The 24,815-nt window shown below is 34.1% G+C and overlaps 1 protein-coding gene across 1 annotated transcript in view; it reads right to left on the reverse strand.

Moving 5' to 3' along the window:
* The window catches only part of Nubp2 (NUBP iron-sulfur cluster assembly factor 2), a 72,228-nt gene that overhangs the window by 21,829 nt on the left and 25,584 nt on the right, over nucleotides 1–24,815 (reverse strand). The window contains exon 3 of the mRNA XM_072529787.1: nucleotides 22,907–23,088. Coding sequence (XP_072385888.1) covers nucleotides 22,907–23,088 — 182 coding nt within the window. The remainder of the gene's footprint in view (nucleotides 1–22,906; nucleotides 23,089–24,815) is intronic.

Raw genomic sequence — 24,815 nt, forward strand, 5'->3', positions numbered from 1 at the left:
TATACAAAACGTAGTTTTTTTGAATCCACCATCAACTAGTTAGCTTACCAGTGAGAAACCTTAGATTCGTAAATGACAAATAATGATTTAAAATGCAGGGATTTTCTGATAAAAATGAAGGTAAAAAAACAAAAGAGTTAAGAAGCTGGTTACTTCTATAAAAAAAGAAAAAGAAGATTGTACTATTGAAAATCAACCAGTACAAGACAAAGAAACTGATAAAGATGACTTAAGTCTATGGTGTATTTTTGATGAATTGGACATGACTCATCTAAACATACACCTGTATCGAGAGATATAAAAGAAGTCGACATGTATTTGTCTGATATATTACCCACAAAAAAAATCGAACGGAGATTGGAACTGTCCATTACAGTGGTGGAAAAACCATCGCCATGTGTATCCTAACTTAACCACTATATTCATAAAATATGTAGTATTGTAACAAAATCTGTTCCTTGTGAACACATGTTCAAAATCTGGTTTAATTTTAAATAAAAGAAGAACACGGTTAACAAGAAAAGTGGAAAAACTTTTGTTTTTAAATGTCAATTTAGACGATTCGCGATTTAATAATGTGTAATGTAAATGTAAGTACTATTTGTATATTTAAAATGTCAACGACCCACCTCTAGTTTCTTATATTAGGATCGGAACTAGAGATATGTAAAATATCTCTAATCGGAACTAATCGTCTCACTAATGGGCAATGGGCGTCAATAAGAAATATGGAGGGGAGACCAAGGGGAAATATGATTGTTATCTTTGTCTATTCGCTGAAAATATGATTTTATATCTGTGTTAGATATCCTGTTAAATTTTACCATACCGGCCATAAACTTTTACTTACACTGTATATATATATATATATATATATATATATATATATATATATATATACATATATGTATTTGAATATGTGCGAATACAGGGTATGGCCTCAACTCCGACACAGCACGTCTCAATGACAAATAGGGGACGTCTTATATAAAAATAGAATATACGTGAATAAGGTACAACCAAAGAAGCACCCGTGGATCAACTGATAACATTGTATGGGAGCGGCAGCTTTATCATTACTGTAGATTTGTCAATTGAACATGGCACAGGCACAGACACACACAAACACACACACACATACACAAAAAAACTCTCATCATGGTCAATTGGCATATCACAGACAACGGGGCCTGTCGTAAGAGGCGACTAATGGGAAGGAATGAACAGATGGATACTTAGAGACCTTGGGAGACTTAAGAGTGGAAGAGGAGAGCTCCTCGGCGGTACCTGTCCACGTGCGAGGTCGAATCTTGACCTGCGTCCACCTTTCCGCCCCGGGAGGGATAACGGACGGGTGTTCGTACCGCAACACAAGTACTACGGGGAGGGTGGAGCCCAGCGATGCTCCTTGCAACGCGCCACCCTCAAATGGTGTCGGACTCGTAGGGGTTAGTGGCTAGCAAAAGCTCGTATGCCGAAAGGCCAGGTAGACCTGGGTAAGGCCGGCATTTATTGTCGGGGTACACGAATTTCATCATGTATCACTGTCCCAAATATGCAGCCAAAAGGTGTTCCGAGAGGAACAGGCTTTGCACAAAGTAGCAAAGAAACGTCTCTCCGATGCTCAAAAAAGAAAGATGACGAGAGGTAAAAATGGCTGCTGGGAAATGGACCACAGCAAATCATCATGAAACCAAAAAAGGAGTACCCGCAAAACCCGCGGGTAAAAAGAGACCACGACAGAATACTATTATCCACCTGCAACAAAGGGTTGCTAAAATACCAAGGAACTCTAATGAGCGGACATAAAAGTGTTACACTGATATGGGCTTCAGGTCATCGGAGAACATATGGCAATGAAAGAGCTGATGCACTTGTCAGAAGAGCATCAGCTACAAAGTACTTCGGTTAAAGCCAGCCGTGGGATCTGAAGCCAACACTACTCACACTAGGAAAATATACCCAGCCAAACACATGGCAAGATATATATTGGACGGACATGTGCAAATAGGGCTGAAGTACAGCGGGAAACAAGCAGGAATGAGCTGAGTCATAACAGGGTTACTTACTGGACTGCCAGTTAAGGGACACCTGCATATGGGACTGGTTCATGGAGACTTGAGCTGCAGACTCCGTAGCAGATAAACTGAAACAGTCAACCAAATCTTACAAGACTGCGAGGCATTCGATCGCAGGCAGCAAACACTTTTCGAGACAACGAAGTGACTCCAAATATACACGATACCCATCCCTTGGACCTTTATAAGCTAGTACAGGGTTCCAGAATCTTGGACTGTGTATCACAAAGGAATGGAAGATGTACAATAAGCCAATTGGCTTCAGTACGACCAGTATATAACAGATGGTTTCCAGAAAAAAAAAAAGATTTTATTTTGAATGATTAAAAGTAATCTCTATTCTTGTTCTTTGCTGCTAAAATTATTCTTTTATTCAACCAATTGTAATTTTTGTGTCAAGCGATGATGTTTGGGAACACTGAGTTCGTCCTTCGTTGAGACAAAATGGCAAAAATTCGGCGGAAACGAAATCAAACCATTCCTTTCGTGGACAGGAATACGGCCATTTCCGATAGCTAGCAATTGCTTGGAGAACTGTTCGACAGAAATATCGTTTAATAATGCACCTTTCTTGTGTATCGTCAGTTAGTTTCATTAGCTTATCAGGCACTTTCTTATATTGTGGGTTCAATATTGGTATAGTGGTTAGAACTAAATGGTCCAGTGCTTCTCAATCATATTCACTTTAACGTTCCAATTCTCGATTGAAACCGTCGCTCAATTCTCGATTGAAACCGCTGCTCAATTCACGATTTGGCGATAGCATTCCTACCTGATCGGAGGGCATTCACCTCGTTTCATTGTGAAGGTTACATGTGTTGACTTGGTCTCATTTACTCTAATTCGTCATTTTTTTAGCCAATTTTATTTAGGTTTTCTTGTAAATTTACTGATGCTTTTGTGATATTAGAGTCCACGGTCAGTATTGCGGTGTCGTCTGCAAAAGTAGCAACGACTGATGGATGGGAGGCCTGTAGTGAACAAGACAAATAAAATAGGTCCTAGTACGCTTCCTTGTGGAACACCTGTTTTGATAGTGTGGAGCTGAGTGTATTCATCGTGCTGCTTTACCAGGAAGTATCTATCTGATAGGTAAGATTTTAGGAGTGGAAAGAAAGGATATGGCAATTGTTTCTTTATCTTTTAAAGTAGGTCTTCATGCTAAACCTTATCGGAAGCTTGACTGACGTCTAGGAAGGCTGCTGAGAGGCAGGACTTACTTTTCAGTGCGTAGGAGATTTTTTTTACTATTCTGTGCACCTGCTCGATTGTCCCATGCTTCTTAGAAGCGGGGCTTCTAAGTTATGAATCTCGCTAAAATTGTCGTTGGGATCTGGTTCGTTTGGTTAAAAAAATTTTACTAGGTGTTCAGCAAAGGCTGCGGCTTTTTCTTTGTTATCTCTGGCCCATTTACCCTGCATGTCTCTTATTGGAGTATAATATTGTTGTGGTTGTTTTAGCTTTTTTGTTCTTCAGAGGCTGCAAGACAACTTAGGTAATCCTTGTTACCTTTGTTTTTGATATTATTTAGTAACTATGTTAGATCTTTGGTAGCTCTATTTGGTTTTGCTTTACCGCTTGGGCATCTCGATATCTGCCAATTTTTTCGTACCTGCCTTTTCTCTAGTATTTTTTGTTTAACTGTAGGGTCAAGATTTTTTCCTGGTTTAGTGTAGTCAATAGTCGGGGTTGCTGCCCACGCTTTCCCCACGCTGCCCACCCATGCTTTCTGTATATCTATTGTGAATTATTTTGTTGCATGTTCTATTTCTTGCGGCGTTTTTAATGGAATTTGCAGATTGATTGTGTGCATCTAACTGTTCCCTAAATTCTACCCAGTTTGTTTTATGGTTATATAGAGTACTTGGTATTGTTCCATTTTGTTGTTTTTTTGGGGGCCAGTATATAGCAGATACTACTATTAACTCCGTGAAGTCATGAATGCAAACTGTTATTGCCTGTAGATAATCTCGTTTATATCCTTTCATCATGGTTTATATCCTTTCATCAGTCCATCCATGCGCGGTCCCATCTGGATGTTCGGTATATATTTTCGTTACAGTTGACACATTTAACATTGGTATCTTGAGTTTTCCTAACGACTATCTGTGCATTTTACACAGCAAGGTTTTCTGCGAAAAAAATTTTTTGTGTGTCCATATCCTTCTCTGTTGGGGCGTGGTGCTTCAAAAACTACATTTGAGTGCATTAGATGTTTCGTTGTATATATGTCTTTGTTATTTTCATTTTGTTTTAGATCTGTAAAGAACATAGGTGGTGGTTTTTTAGTCTCTTTAATGTTTGTTGATGAGTAGATGTTCTTTAGTACTACTCTAAATGTTTTCATTTTGTTAGTTTTATATGTATGATATTGCGTGTTTTTCTCCTTTAGGGCTTTTATGATTTTAGAGTAAGTTTTTCCATCTTCAACCTGTATTTTTACCTCCTCAGTACCGGCTTTAATACTGTATTTACCTGCAATTTCTTCACCTAACAGTGCCATGAGGGGATTTATATTTTCTACTCTAGTGACAAATATTGGTGGTGGTTTGGGTTCTTTCTTGGTACTTTCATCTGGTATTTCCATAGTTTCTTTTTCTGACTCTTCACTGAGGCTACTAAATCTATTTCTTAGCTAGTATTCATTGAGTTTAGTTTGTCTTGTGGATTTTCTATTTTCTTCCTCTGGACTTCTCGGGCGTTTCCTACTGGGAACTACATGTCATTCGTTATTAGGGTTAGGCGAAGGTAGTGACGGAAATGAGGTAGAATATGGCATTTGGTTTGGTATGACATTTATGACAATGTTTGATTTATTATCTTCTGGTAACCGGTGAATTGCTCGAACGCAATTACTCGAAATCAATTAATCGAAATCAATTACTGCGAACACTCACCAACCCGTCCGGCAAGCGTGATGTTTTAATGCCAATATACCCGTCAAAACACAACATGTTGAACTTGAAACAAAATGGGACGATACCCCAGGTGGGTAGACCTAGCAGCTCAGAATCCCACACCGGAAAACCGGTCAGCCTCACGGATTCTGGGGGAGGCACAAGCTCAACAAAACACGCCAAAAAGACATACGAATAAACAAAAACAGTTACTACTAGCCACATACAACATCCAATCTATGGCTAAAGATGAAAAGGTCTACGAGTTAGAAGAAGAACTATCCAAGATAAAGTGGGATATTGTAAGACTATCAAACGTGAAAAGAAGAGGCGAACAATGCATACATCTAAACTCTGGAAATCGCCTATACTATACAGGGAAATAGACGAAACATATGGTGGAGTAGGATTTCTTTTCAAAAAGTATCTCACACCATACATTTTTACATATAAAAGCGTTTCTGATAGAGTAGCTTATATTATAATGGACCTAGATCAAGGTTATACAAGTGTATGCTCCCACAACAATACATCAGGAAGAGCTAGCTGAAATGTTCTACGAAGATTTGATAATAGCATTAGAAGAAAATGATACAAAGTATACCATCATTATGGGAGATTTCAACGTAAAATTGGGTAAAAAAGAAGAAAATACTGAAACTAAAATAGGGGTGCATAGTTATGGCACACGAAATGAAAGAGGAGAAAACTTATATAACTTTTTAGAACAACAAAATTTATATGCCATGAACACATACTTAGAGAAACCAGCAAACCGAAAATTGACGTGGATATCTCCCGATAAAAAGACGAAAAACGAGATCGAATACTTCTTGTGTGGGAACAAAGACATATTTGAAGATATAACTGCTCTCAATCGATTCACAACTGAGAGCGATCATCGCCTTTTAAGAGCAAGGATTCTTATTAAACAGACGAAAACCAGTAGAAACAGGCCACATAATTATTCTAATCCGATAGATCAAACTAAAATACGACAAAAGGGAGATGAGTACAGAGAAGTCTTAAGAAAAGAATTTGTAGAACATTAGCAACAAGAATATTCCCACATGAACACAATTAATAAAGAAATGCAACGAAAGCTCTTGAAAGCAGGACTGACTGTTGCAAAGAAAACGAAAAATAAAGAAGACAGAATAAGTGATGGAACAAAACGGTTGATGGAAAAGAGACGCACATTTCTAAGCGAAGGAAAGCGAAACACCAATGATTTCAAAGAATTGAATAAACAAATAAAGAAGGGAGTAAAGGAAGATTTAAGGATCTATAATGAAAACAAGGTAGAAAAAATAATAGAAAAGAACCGAGGTCTGAAATGCTTAAGATCAAACTTAGGAAAGCCTATAACAATCTCATTGAAGGATAAAGATGGAAAAGAAATAAGAGAAACGAACGAAATCCTAAAAGTTACTCAAACATTTTACCGTGATTTATATTCCTGAAAAAAGAACCCAGATAACACTGCAAAGGAAGATCTTAAGAGAAAGATAACGAATGTCAACTCAGAAATACTCCTAACATAGAATCTTTCGAAAAAAAAAACGAGCTATGGCACAACTAAAGAACAATAAGGCTCCGGGCCCAGATGGAATACCAGTTTGACAATACTTCTCTTTAAAAAGGAGACAGGGTAGATCTGAAGAACTATAAGCCAATCTCCCTGCTATCCCAAATGTGCAAACTGTTTATGAGAGGAATAACTAACAGGTTAACGTCGAAGCTCGATAGCTATCAACCGGTAGAGCAGGCAGGATTCTGAAAGGGTTGCAGTACAGCGGATCATCTTCTTACAGTCAGAACGCTAATAGAGAAAGCCAATGAATATCACTTGAACTTATACATTGGCTTCGTTGATTATGAAAAGGCATTCGACTCCATAGAACTTTGGGCAATAGAGAGAGCTATGAACAACTGCAGGATAGACTTCCAATACAGAATACTCATACATAATATTTACAAGAAAGCTACAATGAAAATACAAAGAGATGTGAAAACCAAAGCTATACCAATCAACAGAGGAGTTCGCCAGGGAGATGTTATCTCATCAAAGCTATTCACACTTGGACTGGAAGATGTGTTCAAAGACTGCTCAGATAAAGAAATAAATATTAATGGAAGAAAACTGAGTCATTTGAGATACGCTGATGTCATTGTAATATTCGCTACAAGTTTCCAAGAACTACAGACCATGATGACGCAACTATTTCAAGCTTCGGAAAAAGTAGGTCTTAAGATGAACTCGGAAAAAACAAAAATAATGACAAATATAATGTAGCATTATAACTGCTACATTGCCTGCTTTCTTTCTTATGTTAATATATTTCGTTAATTCTATTCTCCAATTTCCATATCTTCTGTCATAATTCATATTCTTCTATATCCTCCATTGTATCTCTTATTTTTCTATATATTTTCTCAGATATAGATTGTATCAGAATTATGTCGTTACTTAATTGATTCATTATTCTCTTTTCTCTTTTTTCTGGTATTTGGTATAAAAACTAGTTGGCGTCCAAATCTATCTTCTTTATATATATATATATATATATATATATATATATATATATATATATATATATATATATGTGTATATATATATATATATATATATATATATATATATATGTATGTATATATATATATATATATATATATATATATATATTTCAGTATCTACCTTTCCTATTTTCTTAATAATCATCATTTTTATCTTTTACTCAAGTTTCTAAAGAATGAATTTTATTTTCATCTCTATTTCTGTTACTTTGGAACGAGAGGTGCCATCTTTATTCTCTGTTTAGTTTAATGCTAGTGACAAAGACTCCTTTTTGTTGACATTTCCCCCTTCCCGTTCGATACAAAAGTCGATATAATTGCTTTTATTTCTAAAAATGTCGATTTTCTTCATGACTTTTGTAAAAGTATAATAACCAATTGTTGTGTCGTCTCCTGAATTAGGAGTCAACCTCCGGGATACATTTCTCAGGTGCGGGTCAATTTATATTAACATCCAGAAGACCAACCGGCCTGAGAATGGCACTATCATTCCAATAGGAGAGTTGACTCCAGGGCAAGAAAATCCACAACTAACAACATGGCTTGCTAACAACCATAGCAGAAAAGACCAGGATAAAACCTAGGATTTGGTGACAAGCATTTTTCCTTACTATAATGTAACACTGTAGCAAGAAGTCAAATAATTTTTATTTAAATTCAATATAATATTTAAACATGTATTTTTCTGCCCTTTTTGTTTAATATTTTAATAAACATGTGTTAATTTAACTGTGTATTGTTTCTTCTTTTTACTTGTTTGCGTGTGTTGCTCCAGAGTAGGCCATATTCACGTCCTGAGTGAGCTAGCCAGGGAGTGTTTCGTATAACGTCTAATGTAGCAATTTTGCAATTGATACATTAGGGGTTATGACGTTAAAAATTGGTCCCAACGGGAAACGATTTGTCACTCCAACGTTGTTAGTGATGTTAGTCGGATTGTAGCAGCAAACTAAGGTTTGCGGTTACAAGTTGACAACAGCAGCTCAACGTTGGGATGTTACAAATTGAGCCTCGAAGGATTACAAATTGGCACCCAATGAATGTTCGTTGGAACGTTACAAATTGGTGCCTAACGTTACAAATTGGCGCACCAACGTAATATACTCTGAGTAATGCATACATTCTTGTATTTAGTTGAAACAATACTTTTATATTTTCTTGCTATTATTATCTTTAACATTTTTCTTCCTATTTTGAGTAGTAAATTTATTAAATTTCAGTAAAAATATCTATTTTCTATCTTACTTACTTTTTTATACTTATTTTTTTTATCTAGTTTTTACCAACCTTTTTTGTCTGCTGGTTATCATTAACCTTGACAAGTCCATGTGTTGTTGGGTAGTGTTAAAACTTAATTAAATATAAAATAGTAGTTTTATATTATTTTCGTAAATTTAATTATCTTTATCTTTAAAGTTGATTTGGTTACTTGTTGGTTTACATAAATTATTGTTTTTTAAATAATCTTACAAAATGGCTACCATCAACCCTAAGCATTTGAAAACTGATGAGTTAACCTATGAGTTAATTATTAGAGATCTTGAGGTTCCTTCTACTGTCGATGAGAAAAGAAGAGTCCTTAGTGGAATTTTGTCTCAGGAAGCATCAGACAGAAGCTTCTCTGAAACAGTTGTCCCTCTTGAATTTGAGCAAGACCATAATCAGGCCTTGGCTACTCTTGCTGATTTATCTAGTATCATCGATGAATTTTCAGGTAGTAAGTCTGATTATAGGTACAAATGTATTTGTTCTCGTTTAACTCATTTGTCTGGCCGTGTATCTCGTCTGAAGACCACTTCTTCAACGCAGGAAACAGTCAAAAGACAGTTACGGAGTAAATTATTGTCAATTGAGGGTGTGCTTGTGGAAAAACTTAATCTTCCTTCAGAATCTACTCCAGTTAGGGTAGAATCACATACTGCATCTTCAGTAGTGAAGTCTGTGCCCATTTATAAATGGGGAATTCAAAAGTTTTCCGGCAAACAGCCTTTGATTCCTTTTCTTGAACAAATTGAGACGCTTAAAATCTCCAGGAATTTTTCTAATGATGACCTGTTTCTTTCTGCAGGAGATCTGTTTGATGGCAATGCTTTCACTTGGTGGCATAATCATCTTCTTAAAAAGACATTTCAGTCATGGTCTGACTTAGTTGCCGCTTTAAAGGAAACTTATCTTCCGGCAGATTATGAGAGGAATTTGTGGGAACAAATTCGTTCTACAAGGCAATCTTTTCGAGAACCTGTATCTACATTTATCTCTAATTTTGAAGCTCTTTTCTTCCGTTTACCTTCTGTCGTTTCAGAGAAAGATAAAGTATCTGAAATTAGACGTGGTCTTTTGCCAGACTACATCAAAGCTTTGGCTTTGCACGATATAGACACTGTATCTGATCTTACCTCTTACTGTAAAAGAATTGAGTCTGCGTTATCTATACCCCACTTTAATAATAATAAGAAATTTTCATATGAAACAAATTCACTTGATGAAATTTGTTGGAATTGCAACAAACGAGGTCATTTGTATCCTCAGTGCAGGTACCAGAAAAATAAATTTTGTTATGGTTGCGGTTTTAAGAACGTTATTAAGGCACATTGCCCCAAATGTTCAAAAAACGAAGCGCGAGGTTGTTCGATAGCGGACAGGAATCAACCTCATTGCAGTCAAATGTCTGCATTAAACCTAAAAGGGAAGAACATACCAGGAAAAAATTTGAAGAAAACTTCAAACAAAGGACAAGCAGAGTAACATTTCAACTACCACCTATTATTAAAACGCGAGCTGAAACTTCTGATTCTAATTGTGATTTTAATCCTTTACCTATAGACAAAACTCCCATAGATACAACGCACAATGTTTCTTTAAATCCTGCGAATATTTCTTTTCCGTTGATTTCAATGTCTGATACTTTATGTAGAACTAATCCTCTTCTCGATATTCGTACACAGGATAATCGACCATATATTTCAATAAATATTGGCAGAGAAACAATATCTGCACTTGTAGACTCTGGTAGTAATGTCTCTATTATTGGCTCTCCAGCCTTATTTCTTCTTAAGAAGCTGAATTTGCATCTTCACTATGATATTTCAGTACAGCTAACTACTGCTGATGGTAATGTCCAAAGTACCTTAGGTTATGTGTTTTTACCTGTTACCTTATCTGGTAGCACACAAAAGTTAAAAGTTTTAGTGGTTCCTTCTATCTCACATAAAATGATTTTAGGTATGGATTTTATGAAATTGTTTAGAATTTCTTTGGATTTCACAAATTTTTCGTATAGTACAGCTAAACTGTCAACTTGTGTTGTTAATACTATAGTAAGTTCAGAGAATTTATCCACCCATCAGCTTTCACAACTACATTCGGTAGTCAAACTGTTTAAGGAAATAGGCCCAACAGATTCTATTGGTAGAACCCACTTGTATACTCACCATATAGACACTGGTGATGCGAAACCAATTAGGCAAAGACAATATCCTCTTTCGCCTGCTATGCAGAAAATTCTCAACGAAGGAGTTGATGAGATGCTTAAGTTGAAAGTCATCGAACCATTAACAACCAGTACACCTTGGTTGTCTCCTTTGTGGTTGGTTCCGAAGAAAGATAGTTCCTATAGAGTTTGTTTTGATGGTCGAAAACTTAATTCGATAACAGTTCCTGATAGTTACCCCATGCCTTTAATAGATTCAATCATATCTAAAGTAAGAGATGCTAAATTTATTTCGTCAATCGATTTAAAATAAGCTTTTTATCAGATACCTTTGGATGATCAATCCAAATTAAAGACTGCATTTACAGTTCAAAATAGAGGTTTGTTCTGTTTTAATGTATTACATTTTGGCTTAAATAATAGTGCACAAGCTATGTGCAGAGTTATGGATTCAGTTATAGGTCCTTTACTGGAGCCTTATGTTTTCTATTATCTTGATGATATTATTGTTGTTACTCCTGACTTTGATTGTCATATCAAAATTCTTAAAATGTTGTTTAAGAGACTTAAATATGCAAATCTTACAGTCAATTTTGAAAAGTGTCAGTTTTGTAGACCTTCTCTTAAATTTCTTGGTTTTGTTGTAGATCAACAAGGGTTAAGAACTGACCCAGCTAAAGTAGAAGCTATTTTGGAATATCCAGTTCCAAAAACTACTACTCAAATTCGTAGACTTATCGGATTGATAGGTTATTACCGTCGATTTTTGAATAATTTTGCATCCATTTGTACTCCCATTTCTGATTTACTCAAGGGTAAAAAGAAAGGACAGTCTATTGTTTGGACTCCAGAAGCTAACTTAGCTTTCAGTCAGATTAAACAGGCACTAACATCTGCTCCTGTTCTTGCTAGTCCAGACTTTGACAAGCATTTTTATCTTGCTTGTGATGCAAGTGACACTGGTGTTGGGGTGTATTATTTTAAAAAGAAGATGGTTTAGAGCATCCTATAGCTTTTAGTAAAACTCTCTCTAAAGCTCAACGTAAGTACACTACTACTGAGAAAGAACTGCTGGCTATTTTATTATCTATTGAAAAATTTAGGTGTTATATTGAAGGAAGTGAAAACTTCACTGTGATTACTGATCACTCATCCTTACAGTGGTTATATTCCATGAAAAACCCTTCTCCTAGAATTGCCAGATGGATAATGAAACTATCCTGTCACAAGTTCACTGTCATTCACCGTAGTGGTTCTTTAAATGTTGTGGCTGATTCCCTTTCTAGAATACCTGAACAAAATCCTGAAATTTCTCTTTTAGATTTATCTAATCTTAAAACAGATACTTGGTATGATAATATGGTACAAAAAGTACAAAATAATCCAGATCAATTTCCTGCTTTTAAAGTTCATGGTAATGTTCTTTACAAGCATATCTTTTCAAGGAATAAGTTTTCAGATCCTTCCCCAGAATGGAAAATTTTCGTTCCGTCTCCTCACAGAAAAGATATTTTGAAACTCTTTCATGATGATCCTACAGCTGCTCACCTAGGAGTATATAAAGCTCTCTAGAATCACGGAATTGTATTACTGGCCTAGAATGAGACTTTATGTCGCAAACTATATCAGTAAGTGCAAAATCTGTGCTGCTAGTAAACCAGGAAATGTACCTCCTGCTGGTTTAATGGGAAAGTACAGAGATATTAATTTTCCATTTCAGTTTTTATCTGCTGACTTATTAGGTCCTTATCCTAGATCTAAAAATGGAAATCGTTTTCTTTTAGTTGTTGTCGACTAGTTCACGAAATTTATTTTTGTCCATCCAATGGCAAATGCTACCTCTACAGCTATTGTTAAATTTATTGAAAATCAAGTTTTTCTTATCTTTGGGGTACCACAAATTTTCGAAGTTGATAATGGGAAACAGTTTGTTTCCAATGATTTCAAAAATTTAATGAGTAAATATAAAGTACAAAAAATTTGGTATAATGCGAGATATTTTCCTCAAATAAATCCTACTGAGAGAGTTAACAAAACTATCGTAACAGCTATTCGTTCTTTTATACATGATAATCATAAAGATTGGGACAAAGAAATCTTTAAGATTGCCCAGGCTATTCGCCTAGCCAAACACGAAGTTACACAATTTAGTCCTTCGTTTCTAACTTTTGCCAGAAATATCCCTTTGGACGGTTCCTTCTTTGGTGCAATAGAAGACAAAGCAAGCAATGTCATTAATATTAATAACAAGCTATTCGACCCAAGACCACTAGAAAATATGTCTTCTATTTTCAAAGAAGTGCAAAAGAGAATACGTCACTCTTATGCGACGAATTCTAGCAGGTATAACCTTCGTAGACGTGATGTCAAATATCACGTTGGTGATAAAGTCTGGAAGAAAAATTTTGTCCTATCAAAAGCTGTCGACGATTTCTCTGCAAAACTAGCGCCAAAATTTGTCCCCTGTATTGTCAATAAAGTTTTGTCTAAATTAGTCTACAATTTAAAGGATCTAGATGGAAATGATCTTGGAAATGTTCATGTCAGGGATATCAAATTAGATGTCACTGATTCTAGTGACGATGAAAATCAGTAATGCATATTAAAAATATATCTTTTGAGTAAAACTTGCAGTTATACTATTATATCTTATCTTTAAGTGTAATTTAAACTTACATATATCTTGTATTGCATATATTTTAAATTATCTTCTTATCTCTTTTGTTAAGCTTATACATATTTTTATTACCTGCGTTAACAAATATCTTCGTTATTTATGGACTTTTCAATAAAATATTTAGTTATGAGAACCTTTGCTAGAAAATTTATCTACTACCTTTCACAAGTTTGATTGTTATTTACTTATCTTTATCTTCGTTTAATAACACATTATCTCTTACCTTTGCAAGTTAGCTACTTGTATTACCTTTATGGTGTTATTAAAACTATTGCGGTAATAACTTATGTCTAATTTTCATACCTAGTGCAAGTGTCTTGTTTTTCCGTTGAGTGGGTTCAAATATGAGATTTGTTCGGACAAGCACATAAAAATTGCCTAGGATGATTTATCTTCGCGGGACTTGAGGTCACTGCAGGAAAACTATTAACAAGGGCGTTAATATTTTCCATTTACCCATTAGGGGTGTTGCGTTAGGCATAATTCTTTATCTTTTGGAGTGAAAGTAATCTTATGCATATATCTTCTTTTATAGAAACCTCTGGTGTAAGATTATGAAGCTTTGAAGTTTTTGATTGCATTTGAATTGTCTTTAACATTTTAAATACATACGTCTATATTTATGCAGTTCTAGTTCTATTTCTTTTGTGTAGATCCCTGGATAGTGTTTAGTGTTATAGCAATTTTATATGATATTACCACAACTTATCTTTGCTTTGTATTTTCCTTTATCATAAGTAAGCCAAATTTTATGCAGTATCTTTAATGTCTTTTGCGTAGAACTTTGACTTACTAGGTATTGTGAAGAATATACTTATCTTTATCTGACAATCAAAATTACTTGTGTTACTTAATTATCTTGATATTTACCTACCTTTAATTTTTGATACTATTTGGTACAAAAATTACTTTATCTTATACTAGCTTAATGTCAATTTGCTGTTTTATTGACTTGCCTTAGTCCATAAATATGCATATGCAATATGTCGAGAATTCATTCTCATTATCTTCTTATCTTTAATAAACAATGTAATTGTTTCCAGATCATACTGTCTATTGAAGTTTAGTCATAATAAGTTTCTCTGATTTAGTTCACAATGATTGCCCTCATCAATGCATAACTACAATGAATTTTCTTTTTCCTGAGTGTTATATTTTAATGAAATTTTTTTTATTGCATTTACAAGGTAGATTTAACCTTATGCATACTACTATTTAGAAATCTGGTGTAGGGTTGTGTCTCTTTGAAATGACAATGGAAAGGTTTTGTTTTTTATACCCTCTTGTATAACTTTGCTCTGTACAATTTTTCTGTATAGATTACTTTATTATTCTAACAGGTGCATAACGGTTGGATTTAAATCAAAGTATATTTATGACTAATTTTTCTTCTTCAGTTCAACTGAGTATAATTTTGTGCAGTTTTCTTTTCATCTTGTGTAAATTTTATACTTAATAGATGTCTAGATTGGTCTTACTAAATTTTTACTTATTTCTTTTATATTTTGATGTTTACCTTATCTTTCTTAACTGCTTATAATGTTCTACTCATACTATCTCATGCAATATATGCAACTAAAATCTAGATTAGTATTATGATAACTAATATTTGGATTTATATACCTACTGCATTACTGATGATTATGATATCTTATCTTTTATAACTTAATGATTATATGCATATCTAGTGATATTGCTAATATCATAATTACCTTGGTTTAAAATCAACTTCCCTTAAGAACTAACATTCTTGAAAGAATGTCTTTCTAACGATGTTTATCTCCATGAGTGATAGATACATCGTCCCCATATTAGTTGTTTTTGTATGATATTTATGTAATTACATATATATGGGACCGAACTGTGGTGGAGATGTACATTTATACCACTGGATCTTCCTTTAATGGTAAGGTTGTCTTTAGGGTATGGCGTCGGGGGGTTCATAGTACACAGGACTGTCGTCTCTGAGGAGCGCTTTCGAGGTTTAACCATGGATTATGAGCTACTGCGTTCATACCAACATGATTTCAATCGGCCCAGTGTATAATCGATGTACAGTACCAAAGATTGCGGATAACCCTTAACGTAGCTTTTCTCCCTCTTGGTCTACGACCAATTTTAGTGTGACGAATACTATAATTCGTTGGGATAAAATATTTCCCTGAGTATTAACTCTAAAGCCTTGTAAGGAATTGCTATAAGGTATAGCATAGGATTATTTACCTTACAATTTTAGTGTGACGAATACTATAATTCGTTGGGGATGAAATAATACCCAGAGTGCTCACTCTAAAGTCATTTAGTGTATATAGTATTACAATACTGTAATACATAGTTTATAATTATGTAGTTAAAATTTTAGTTTAACGGATACTATAATTCGTTGGGTGATAGTCATTTATTTTTTTGACTTAGGTTAATATAAGTATATTAATTTTTATATCTTATCACAAGTTAACCATTTTCACTTTATTTTGTTTAAATAATAGTACCTAAACTTACAAGTTATTATACCTATATCTAGGTATCTAGATAGCTTTATTATTTGGTAAAGATTACCTTTATTATTATTTTGATGATCATAACATATAATGAGTTTAGTGATGAGAAAAATTTCTCAAGGTACTTTCGAAATTTTTCTACTGGGTGGTGGAAGTGTGTAGCATTATAACTGCTACATTGCCTGCTTTCTTTCTTATGTTAATATATTTCGTTAATTCTATTCTCCAATTTCCATATCTTCTGTCATAATTCATATTCTTCTATATCCTCCATTGTATCTCTTATTTTTCTATATATTTTCTCAGATATAGATTGTATCAGAATTATGTCGTTACTTAATTGATTCATTATTCTCTTTTCTCTTTTTTCTGGTATTTGGTATAAAAACCAGTTGGCGTCCAAATCTATCTTCTTTATATATATATATATATATATATATATATATATATATATATATATATGTGTATATATATATATATGTATGTATATATATATTTCAGTATCTACCTTTCCTATTTTCTTAATAATCATCATTTTTATCTTTTACTCAAGTTTCTAAAGAATGAATTTTATTTTCATCTCTATTTCTGTTACTTTGGAACGAGAGGTGCCATCTTTATTCTCTGTTTAGTTTAATGCTAGTGACAAAGACTCCTTTTTGTTGACATTTCCCCCTTCCCGTTCGATACAAAAGTCGATATAATTGCTTTTATTTCTAAAAATGTCGATTTTCTTCATGACTTTTGTAAAAGTATAATAACCAATTGTTGTGTCGTCTCCTGAATTAGGAGTCAACCTCCGGGATACATTTCTCAGGTGCGGGTCAATTTATATTAACATCCAGAAGACCAACCGGCCTGAGAATGGCACTATCATTCCAATAGGAGAGTTGACTCCAGGGCAAGAAAATCCACAACTAACAACATGGCTTGCTAACAACCATAGCAGAAAAGACCAGGATAAAACCTAGGATTTGGTGACAAGCATTTTTCCTTACTATAATGTAACACTGTAGCAAGAAGTCAAATAATTTTTATTTAAATTCAATATAATATTTAAACATGTATTTTTCTGCCCTTTTTGTTTAATATTTTAATAAACATGTGTTAATTTAACTGTGTATTGTTTCTTCTTTTTACTTGTTTGCGTGTGTTGCTCCAGAGTAGGCCATATTCACGTCCTGAGTGAGCTAGCCAGGGAGTGTTTCGTATAACGTCTAATGTAGCAATTTTGCAATTGATACATTAGGGGTTATGACGTTAAAAATTGGTCCCAACGGGAAACGATTTGTCACTCCAACGTTGTTAGTGATGTTAGTCGGATTGTAGCAGCAAACTAAGGTTTGCGGTTACAAGTTGACAACAGCAGCTCAACGTTGGGATGTTACAAATTGAGCCTCGAAGGATTACAAATTGGCACCCAATGAATGTTCGTTGGAACGTTACAAATTGGTGCCTAACGTTACAATAACATTAGAGAAATAACGTTGAACGACATAAAATTAGAAACAGTAAGCGAGTACATCTACCTGAGACAGATAATGAAAGTTAAAAAAGAAAATCAAACTGCCGAAATTACCAGAAGAATAAGGCTAGTGTGGGCAGGATTAGGAAAACTGAGTTGGATCTTGAAAAGCACTAAAATAGAACAATATTTGAAAACCAGAATTTACGATCAGTATATCCTCCCTATACTCACGTATGGTTCAGAGACGTGGACACTTACCAAGGCTAATATGGATAAAATAGTAAAAGCACAAAGAGCGATGGAAAGATCAATGCTCGGGGTGAGACTTATAGACAAAAAAACACAAATGGATTAGAAGCAAAACCAAAGTAAAAGACGCAGGAGAACATGCTGCCAAATTAAAATGGAGCTTCACAGGACACAATGCCCGACTGAAGGATAAAAGACGGAACCACGAAATACAACAATGAAGACCATGGTTAGGAGAGATGGGCTGATGACATTAAGAAGATGGGAGGACACAACTGGAAGTAAGTGGCGCAAAATAGAAAACACTGTATTGATTTGGGGGAGGCCTATGTCCAAAGTTGGAATACTTAAGATTGAAGAAGAATTGCTCGACATAGAAATTGCTCGAATAAAAAAGAAAATTATATATCTAAATATTTATTCCAAATAATACAAAATATAGACATAAGAAAGATACTTAAAATAGGACAAATTATGTGATATTCCACGTATATAATCGTATATTAATTTATCCTGAAAAAATATTTATTACAAATCTAAAATATCTTGACCTTTGGAAATAATAAGAAAAATAATGGTTTTGATTAAATCTCATTATAATAATTAGGGATTATAATAATTTCCATGTATTAGGGAAGGATTAAAACATTACATGCCCATTAACATGTTAACTACTAATGTTTCCTGATTAGGTATATATTGGATTTTTCATTTTGATTGTATTCATTGTATTTTAATATTGTTCTGAAGCTATTTTCTTGTGGCATGTTAAAGTAATTACTATTTAAATGGGAATAAGCCACAATTAAAGGTTAAAGTACGTTTATTGACGTTTCAATTTCCACTTCGTAAATCGTTCTCAAAATACAAACATTAGTAAATTAAACAAATTTTGTATTTTGTATGAAGCTATAATAATTAGGATAATTAGTTAGTTTTCCAGGTATTACGGAAAGAACTAAAATCATTACCTGCCCATTAACATGTTTACTTATGGGTATATATTGGATTTTTCATTGTGATTATATTGATTGTATTTTGTGTGCCATTTGAGATTTGTGAAGTTTTTTCATTTTAAATATTATTTATGAAGTAGATATGCAGTACGTGTTAAGTGAGAAAGTCAAACCAAAATTGTGTTACAACAATTTCCCCTTCATCGAAGATCGAAGTGTTACATAAAAGTACATTGGAAGTGCCATCTCAGTCGAAAATATAAGTGTCGCGTTCGAGTAATAACCGTGGATGGGCAAGTCTTCATCTAACAACGCCCACAGCCAAATGCCGACGCTGCAAAATTAGAAGCAATAAATGTTATAAAGAAAATAAGAGAAGATGCAGACAACACGAGGGATTCTCCGCAATACATTCTGTCCCAAGCTTCTACAAACATAGGAGCTGTTGCAGTCAAATTGCCTTCCGTTGGAAATATGAAGCGAACCATTAGGAAAGTACGAGAAAAAAAAAGTTGCTCCGGCCAATCCAAGCAACAGAGCGCCAACGTTGGGTCAACTGTGTTCCCACGTTCGGTGAGGCATCCACACATTGGGTTGAGTATTGGGCTAATATCAGTCTGTTCCCTCTAGAGCCAACGTCAACATGTACGACATGGAAATTAAAACGGCTGCGACTGTCGTGATAATGAGTGCATATGATTATATTCTGCTACAAAAAAAGCGAATTTTATGTCATTTTGTCTACAGCGTTACTTAAAGCTACTAGATCTTTAGATATGCCGTATTTGGCAAATGCAGACTGAATATGAGTGTAAACCTGACGTCGAGGCTCTGAATCCCATTTATTCTTTTATTAACTCAATTCCCAAATTTCTTAGTCTTCTATTTTAGCTATATTCTGCATCAAACGTGATTTTAATCCACAGCCGATATATGGAAGTACATATGCTAAAAGTTACATGACCATACGACGGTGGTCTATTAGGACAAAATGATCTATATTTCAAAATTAAAAGCATATACTTTTGTAAAATATTTCGATAAGTATATTTTTTTTGGTGCCTGAAAGGTACTGAAAAAACCAGATATGTATATTATTTATTTATGTAAGAAATAGCCTTTTGTGCATAAAACCAGTTCTGATAGACCACCGACATGTATCGGAGTGTTAATTCTAAACAACTCAACGGAGATGACTCAGGTGGCCGAAGATCAATTTTTACATGTTGTAAATTTGTTTTTTAATGCCGTCATGGAATGGAAATTTTCTTCGATAAAGTAATTTTTATTTTCTAAAAAGAATGCTGTGTAAAATGGCAGCACAAGTGTTCCAAAAGAAAAAAGAAGATTAGGACTCTTTTTATAAACTGTGGCTTATCATTGGTTTATTTTCTTTTGCTTTGCTATATTGTACAAAATTAGTTACCTAATTTTATGCAGGATGCGAATATTACGCGCCAACAACTAAATTATGCGCAAATAGCATAATTAAACGCCGATTGAAACATTGCTGTAGCACCAATGTGTGGTCGGCATCAACGGCAACACCAATATTGGCGCCAATCCCTTTGATGTGTACGCAAAAACCGACAGTCCACGGAAAACTCCCAACGTTGGAACAAGTCATAAAAACGTTGGCCCCCATGTGTGGAGCCGGCGTCAGGCTCCACACATGGAGGCCTGGTCGCTCCGGTATAAACCAAGAATGTGTATTTTTTACCATTTATTTCTCCATTTACATATACAGTGGAACCTCGATTATCCGTCTCTCTATTAACCGTCACCTCTGTTAACTGTCAGCGTTCATACATAAGTTATATTGTCTATATAACCAACAGTCTATATACCGTCTGACGCCGGTATGCTGCGAAGTGACGATGGAAATATCACATGCTCTTTTCTGCCTGCGAATACAACATCATTGATACAGCCAATGGATCAATCGGTCATTAAAACATTCAAAAAAAGATACAGAAAAAAAATTATTCAAAACCTAGTTATGGAAGAGGAATATTCTTTGCCAGAATACTGGAAAGCATACAATTTAAAACATGCAGTCGACAATGCTGTGGATGCTTGGGCTGATGTTTCGAGAGTAACGCTGAAAAGAGCGTGGAATAAATTATAGCCTGAATCAACTCAAGATGAAAATGCTCCCGTGACAGCCGAGCGTGATGCGGTAACAAATGAAGTTATGGTTGGATCAACTGTTTTGTTTTCGTTGCTTAAAGATGACATAAACGAATGGTTAATTTGTGATGAGGACGCAAACGGCTATCGATTGCTGACAGGGGATGAAATCGTTGAAATGGCAATAGAGGCGGACGAAACATAGAATCTGACACAGACTTTGACGGTGGCGATGTTGATGATGCTATTGCAACTCACAAAGATTTTCGTAAAGAAGCTAGAAAAGCCGTATCGCACATATAAGAATTCATCGAGTGGTATTCTCGGCAAGAAGAAGCATATAAGGTAGATTTGATGATTTTACCTCGATTAAGAAATCCATCCATTGCAAAATGTGAAGTAACAATAAAACAAAGATTTCGGAATATTTTAAATCAAATTGAGTCGACTGTACTAACACAAATGCCACTTATATTGTCAAATAAAACATACAAATAAAATTTGAGAGTTATACCAGAGAACTACGAACACAGTATGTTCGTAGTTCTCTGGTTATACTATGTTTTTTTTTTAATGTTCTGTTAACCGTCTTTTCGATTATCCGTCATACCATCGGTCCGGTGCCCTGACGGATAATCGAGGTTCCACTGTACACATATACACTATTTTCACCACATTTCAAAGAAGCTATTAGTATGAGAGAGTTATAATTTTCCTGCTGGTGAGCTTATGGATTTGTGTTGTACCTAGGATGCGTACAAGAATTTCGTACGTGTTCCTTTTCGCCACAATCTAGCATCTTATGGTCTTCGATTTCTTGGATGCAAGGTCTTTTATCAGATTAACTATCTGGTCAAGTTTGTCTTCATCTTCTTCCTTTTTTATCAGTCCTAACTTTACTGTACCCGTCAGACGCTTCCATAGTTGATTCATGTTCAATGACAAGAACATCAATAAATGTTTAAACAGCCAACTTTTATATCATGTCCGAAGGAGCTACTGGATAAACATATCGCACTAAACAGACAATATCTACTTCATATTCTTGAAGAGCCTCATCTCGCTGTTGTCTTCGATTTTTAAACTGCGACTAGTAGATACGCTCCAAGTATTCGTGACAGCCTTTTCTTTTTCTGAATATCACTTCTCTCTTGCAGCTGATTAGAACTGTTTCATGTAGTTATTCCATGACGATTTTTCATCGAAAGATGGGACTTCAACAAGAACAGAAGCTCCACCCTTCAAATGTTGGTCGTGCCTCCAACTTACATTTCGTCTCGCGATCTTTTATTTCTACTGTAATTAATCGAACTCCTCTCTCTGCTGTCCCTGTTTCCTGTTTAAAAAAGGAAATCTTTTCAATCTCTTTGTCATTAAATGCTGACATAATGTTCGATTATAGAAAAGGTGCTGGCATAACAATATAAACAATGTATTTGGTCTCCTTCATATACTATTAACATCTACAGTATCGAGGGAGTGCAAAATAAATTTTTGAGCGTGTGTACTTACAAAATTGATTTTATTAGACAGCAATATACATATAACGATATACTTTCAATACTTAATATCATGTCACTACATCATAGAAGGTTTGACGCAGATTTATATTTACTTCATATGATTATAAATGGATATATTCAAACTCCAGAGCTATTAAGTTTAATTTGCCATTTCAAACTACAAACTATGGTCAAAATAAACCCATTACAAAAATTTTAAGAACTGCCAATGAGCACAGAAAGAGTTATTTGAAATATCTACAGCATTTAAGAAATCAGTTATGGTTTTGAGTATGTTCCTAATTTAGGTTAATTCTAATTTTTGTTTGTATTTTTTTTTGAACGCAACTTACGCTTTATAAAGGTTTACGCTATTCTTTTGTAAAAATGGTAGGTATATCCGTAAATAAATAAATAAATTTTATTAACATAATATAATACCTGGAGGTGTATCAATAATCAAATAATCAAGATCTCCCCAGCAGACGTCAGTCAAAAATTGTTTGACCATCGAAGTCTTTTTTGGACCTCTCCATACTATAGAACTATTTCTGTCATTTAAAAGGAATCCGATTGACATAACGGCTAGGTTTTGGTTGTTGTCAAAAAACACTGGTATCCATCTAAAAAATTAGTTAAATCTAATTTAAATAATATTAATATAATAATATAATAATCTAAATATTTATTCTCTTTTTGTTAAAATCTTATACAAACGACATACGATACAAATTTAGCTTAGTGGTAGAAACAAACAGAAAACAATTAAATCTAATATAATACTAAAATTTAAAGTAAAGTGCATTTAGAGTGCTTGATATCAACTGAAAACTCTAAGCTATTGCATGTCTTTTCCGATTAATACATTCGTAGTATATATTTACAATTTAAACTTTAATTAGTAAAATAAATTGGTCATTATAACTCGTTATTAAAAACTTAAATAGACTCAGAAACCAGCCAAGAAAAACGAATACTAAGTTACTTTCTATTAACATCTAAAAAGAAGAGACAGAACCGAATTTACAAATCCTATAATTAATTTTCTAAAATTGAATATTTAAACAAAGGATGAAATAGAAGGATTGTGGGTATAGGGAAAACCCTACCCATCCCAACCCATCGAGCGCTGAAGATAGTAGGCTGACGGTAACGGTGCTAGTAGTCATTTTTAAAGATGCAAAAAATAATATAAGTAACAAAAAAAAAAAAATAAATAAAAATGGATAGTGATACTTCAGAGGATACCAAAAAGATAGGAAGAAATAAAGAAAAAGAAGAATTATTTAAAAAATATATAAAAATGTTTCGAATTAAAAAAAATAAAAATTAAACCAAATCATTAACGGATGCAGAATTTAATAAAAAAAAACAATAACATCCACTCGAAAATATAACAAAAAAAATGACAACAATGAGAATTCAGGAAAGAATAAAATAAATTAGAGAAAAAAATAGAAGTAAGCCAAGCTAACCAACAATTAATAAAAGAAAAAAAAAGCAGCGAGAAAGGAACTAGAATATGCAAAAAACAGGCTAGAGCAAATAGAAAAGTTTATAAGGCAAATAAATTATTAAAGTGATATAAGGTTGAATGCTCGAATTAATGAACTTAAATCAAATGAAGGCAGATATCGAGCACAGTTTTTATTAAATCTTACCCAAGCACTTTCGCTCCAAGAGCGTCTTCAGGAACATCTGAAATAACCCAAGAAAAGTTTTTTCAACTGAAGAAAATTAAACAACTTCGAAAAAACTTTAAAGTTAATGGTTGATAAAATTTTTTTATGTAATATAACGTTTTAGACTTACTTCGTCAAATTTGGCCTATCCAACAATATATTGAGAATGTCATAAACATTAAAAATTATACATTAATACAACACGACACAAGGACAAACAGTTAAAAATTAAAAAAAAAATGACGAAGCAACATATTGGTTGGCATCAGGAGAGAGAATGGCTCCTGGTCTTAACGGAAATGTTAAAGTGACATGTGACATATGACAACTTGGATGGGCAGTCACAATTCATGGTGATGTGATCTGCACATTTCAAAATTCTATGAAACTAAGCATTGACCAAAGGTCCAACTGACACTACTATAGGAAATCAACTGATGAAATATGAAATTATATAGATTACTTTAAGTAGATTGCATAATCCAGATCTCACACTCAAACCTGTCTGTAGACTAAACAATCTATTAGATAGTGGGTGGTTGCCTACAATAAAAGGGTCTACCAAGCACTATCAATACTGTAGAAAAGAAGAAATCGAACCATGAAATTGAAATACTAAGAAATATATTGATGCACTGTGTCACCTTTCTTCATTATTCACACACTGT

This window comes from Diabrotica undecimpunctata, chromosome 4 (genome assembly GCF_040954645.1).
Source record: "Diabrotica undecimpunctata isolate CICGRU chromosome 4, icDiaUnde3, whole genome shotgun sequence".
NCBI classification, from domain to species: Eukaryota; Metazoa; Arthropoda; class Insecta; order Coleoptera; family Chrysomelidae; genus Diabrotica; species Diabrotica undecimpunctata.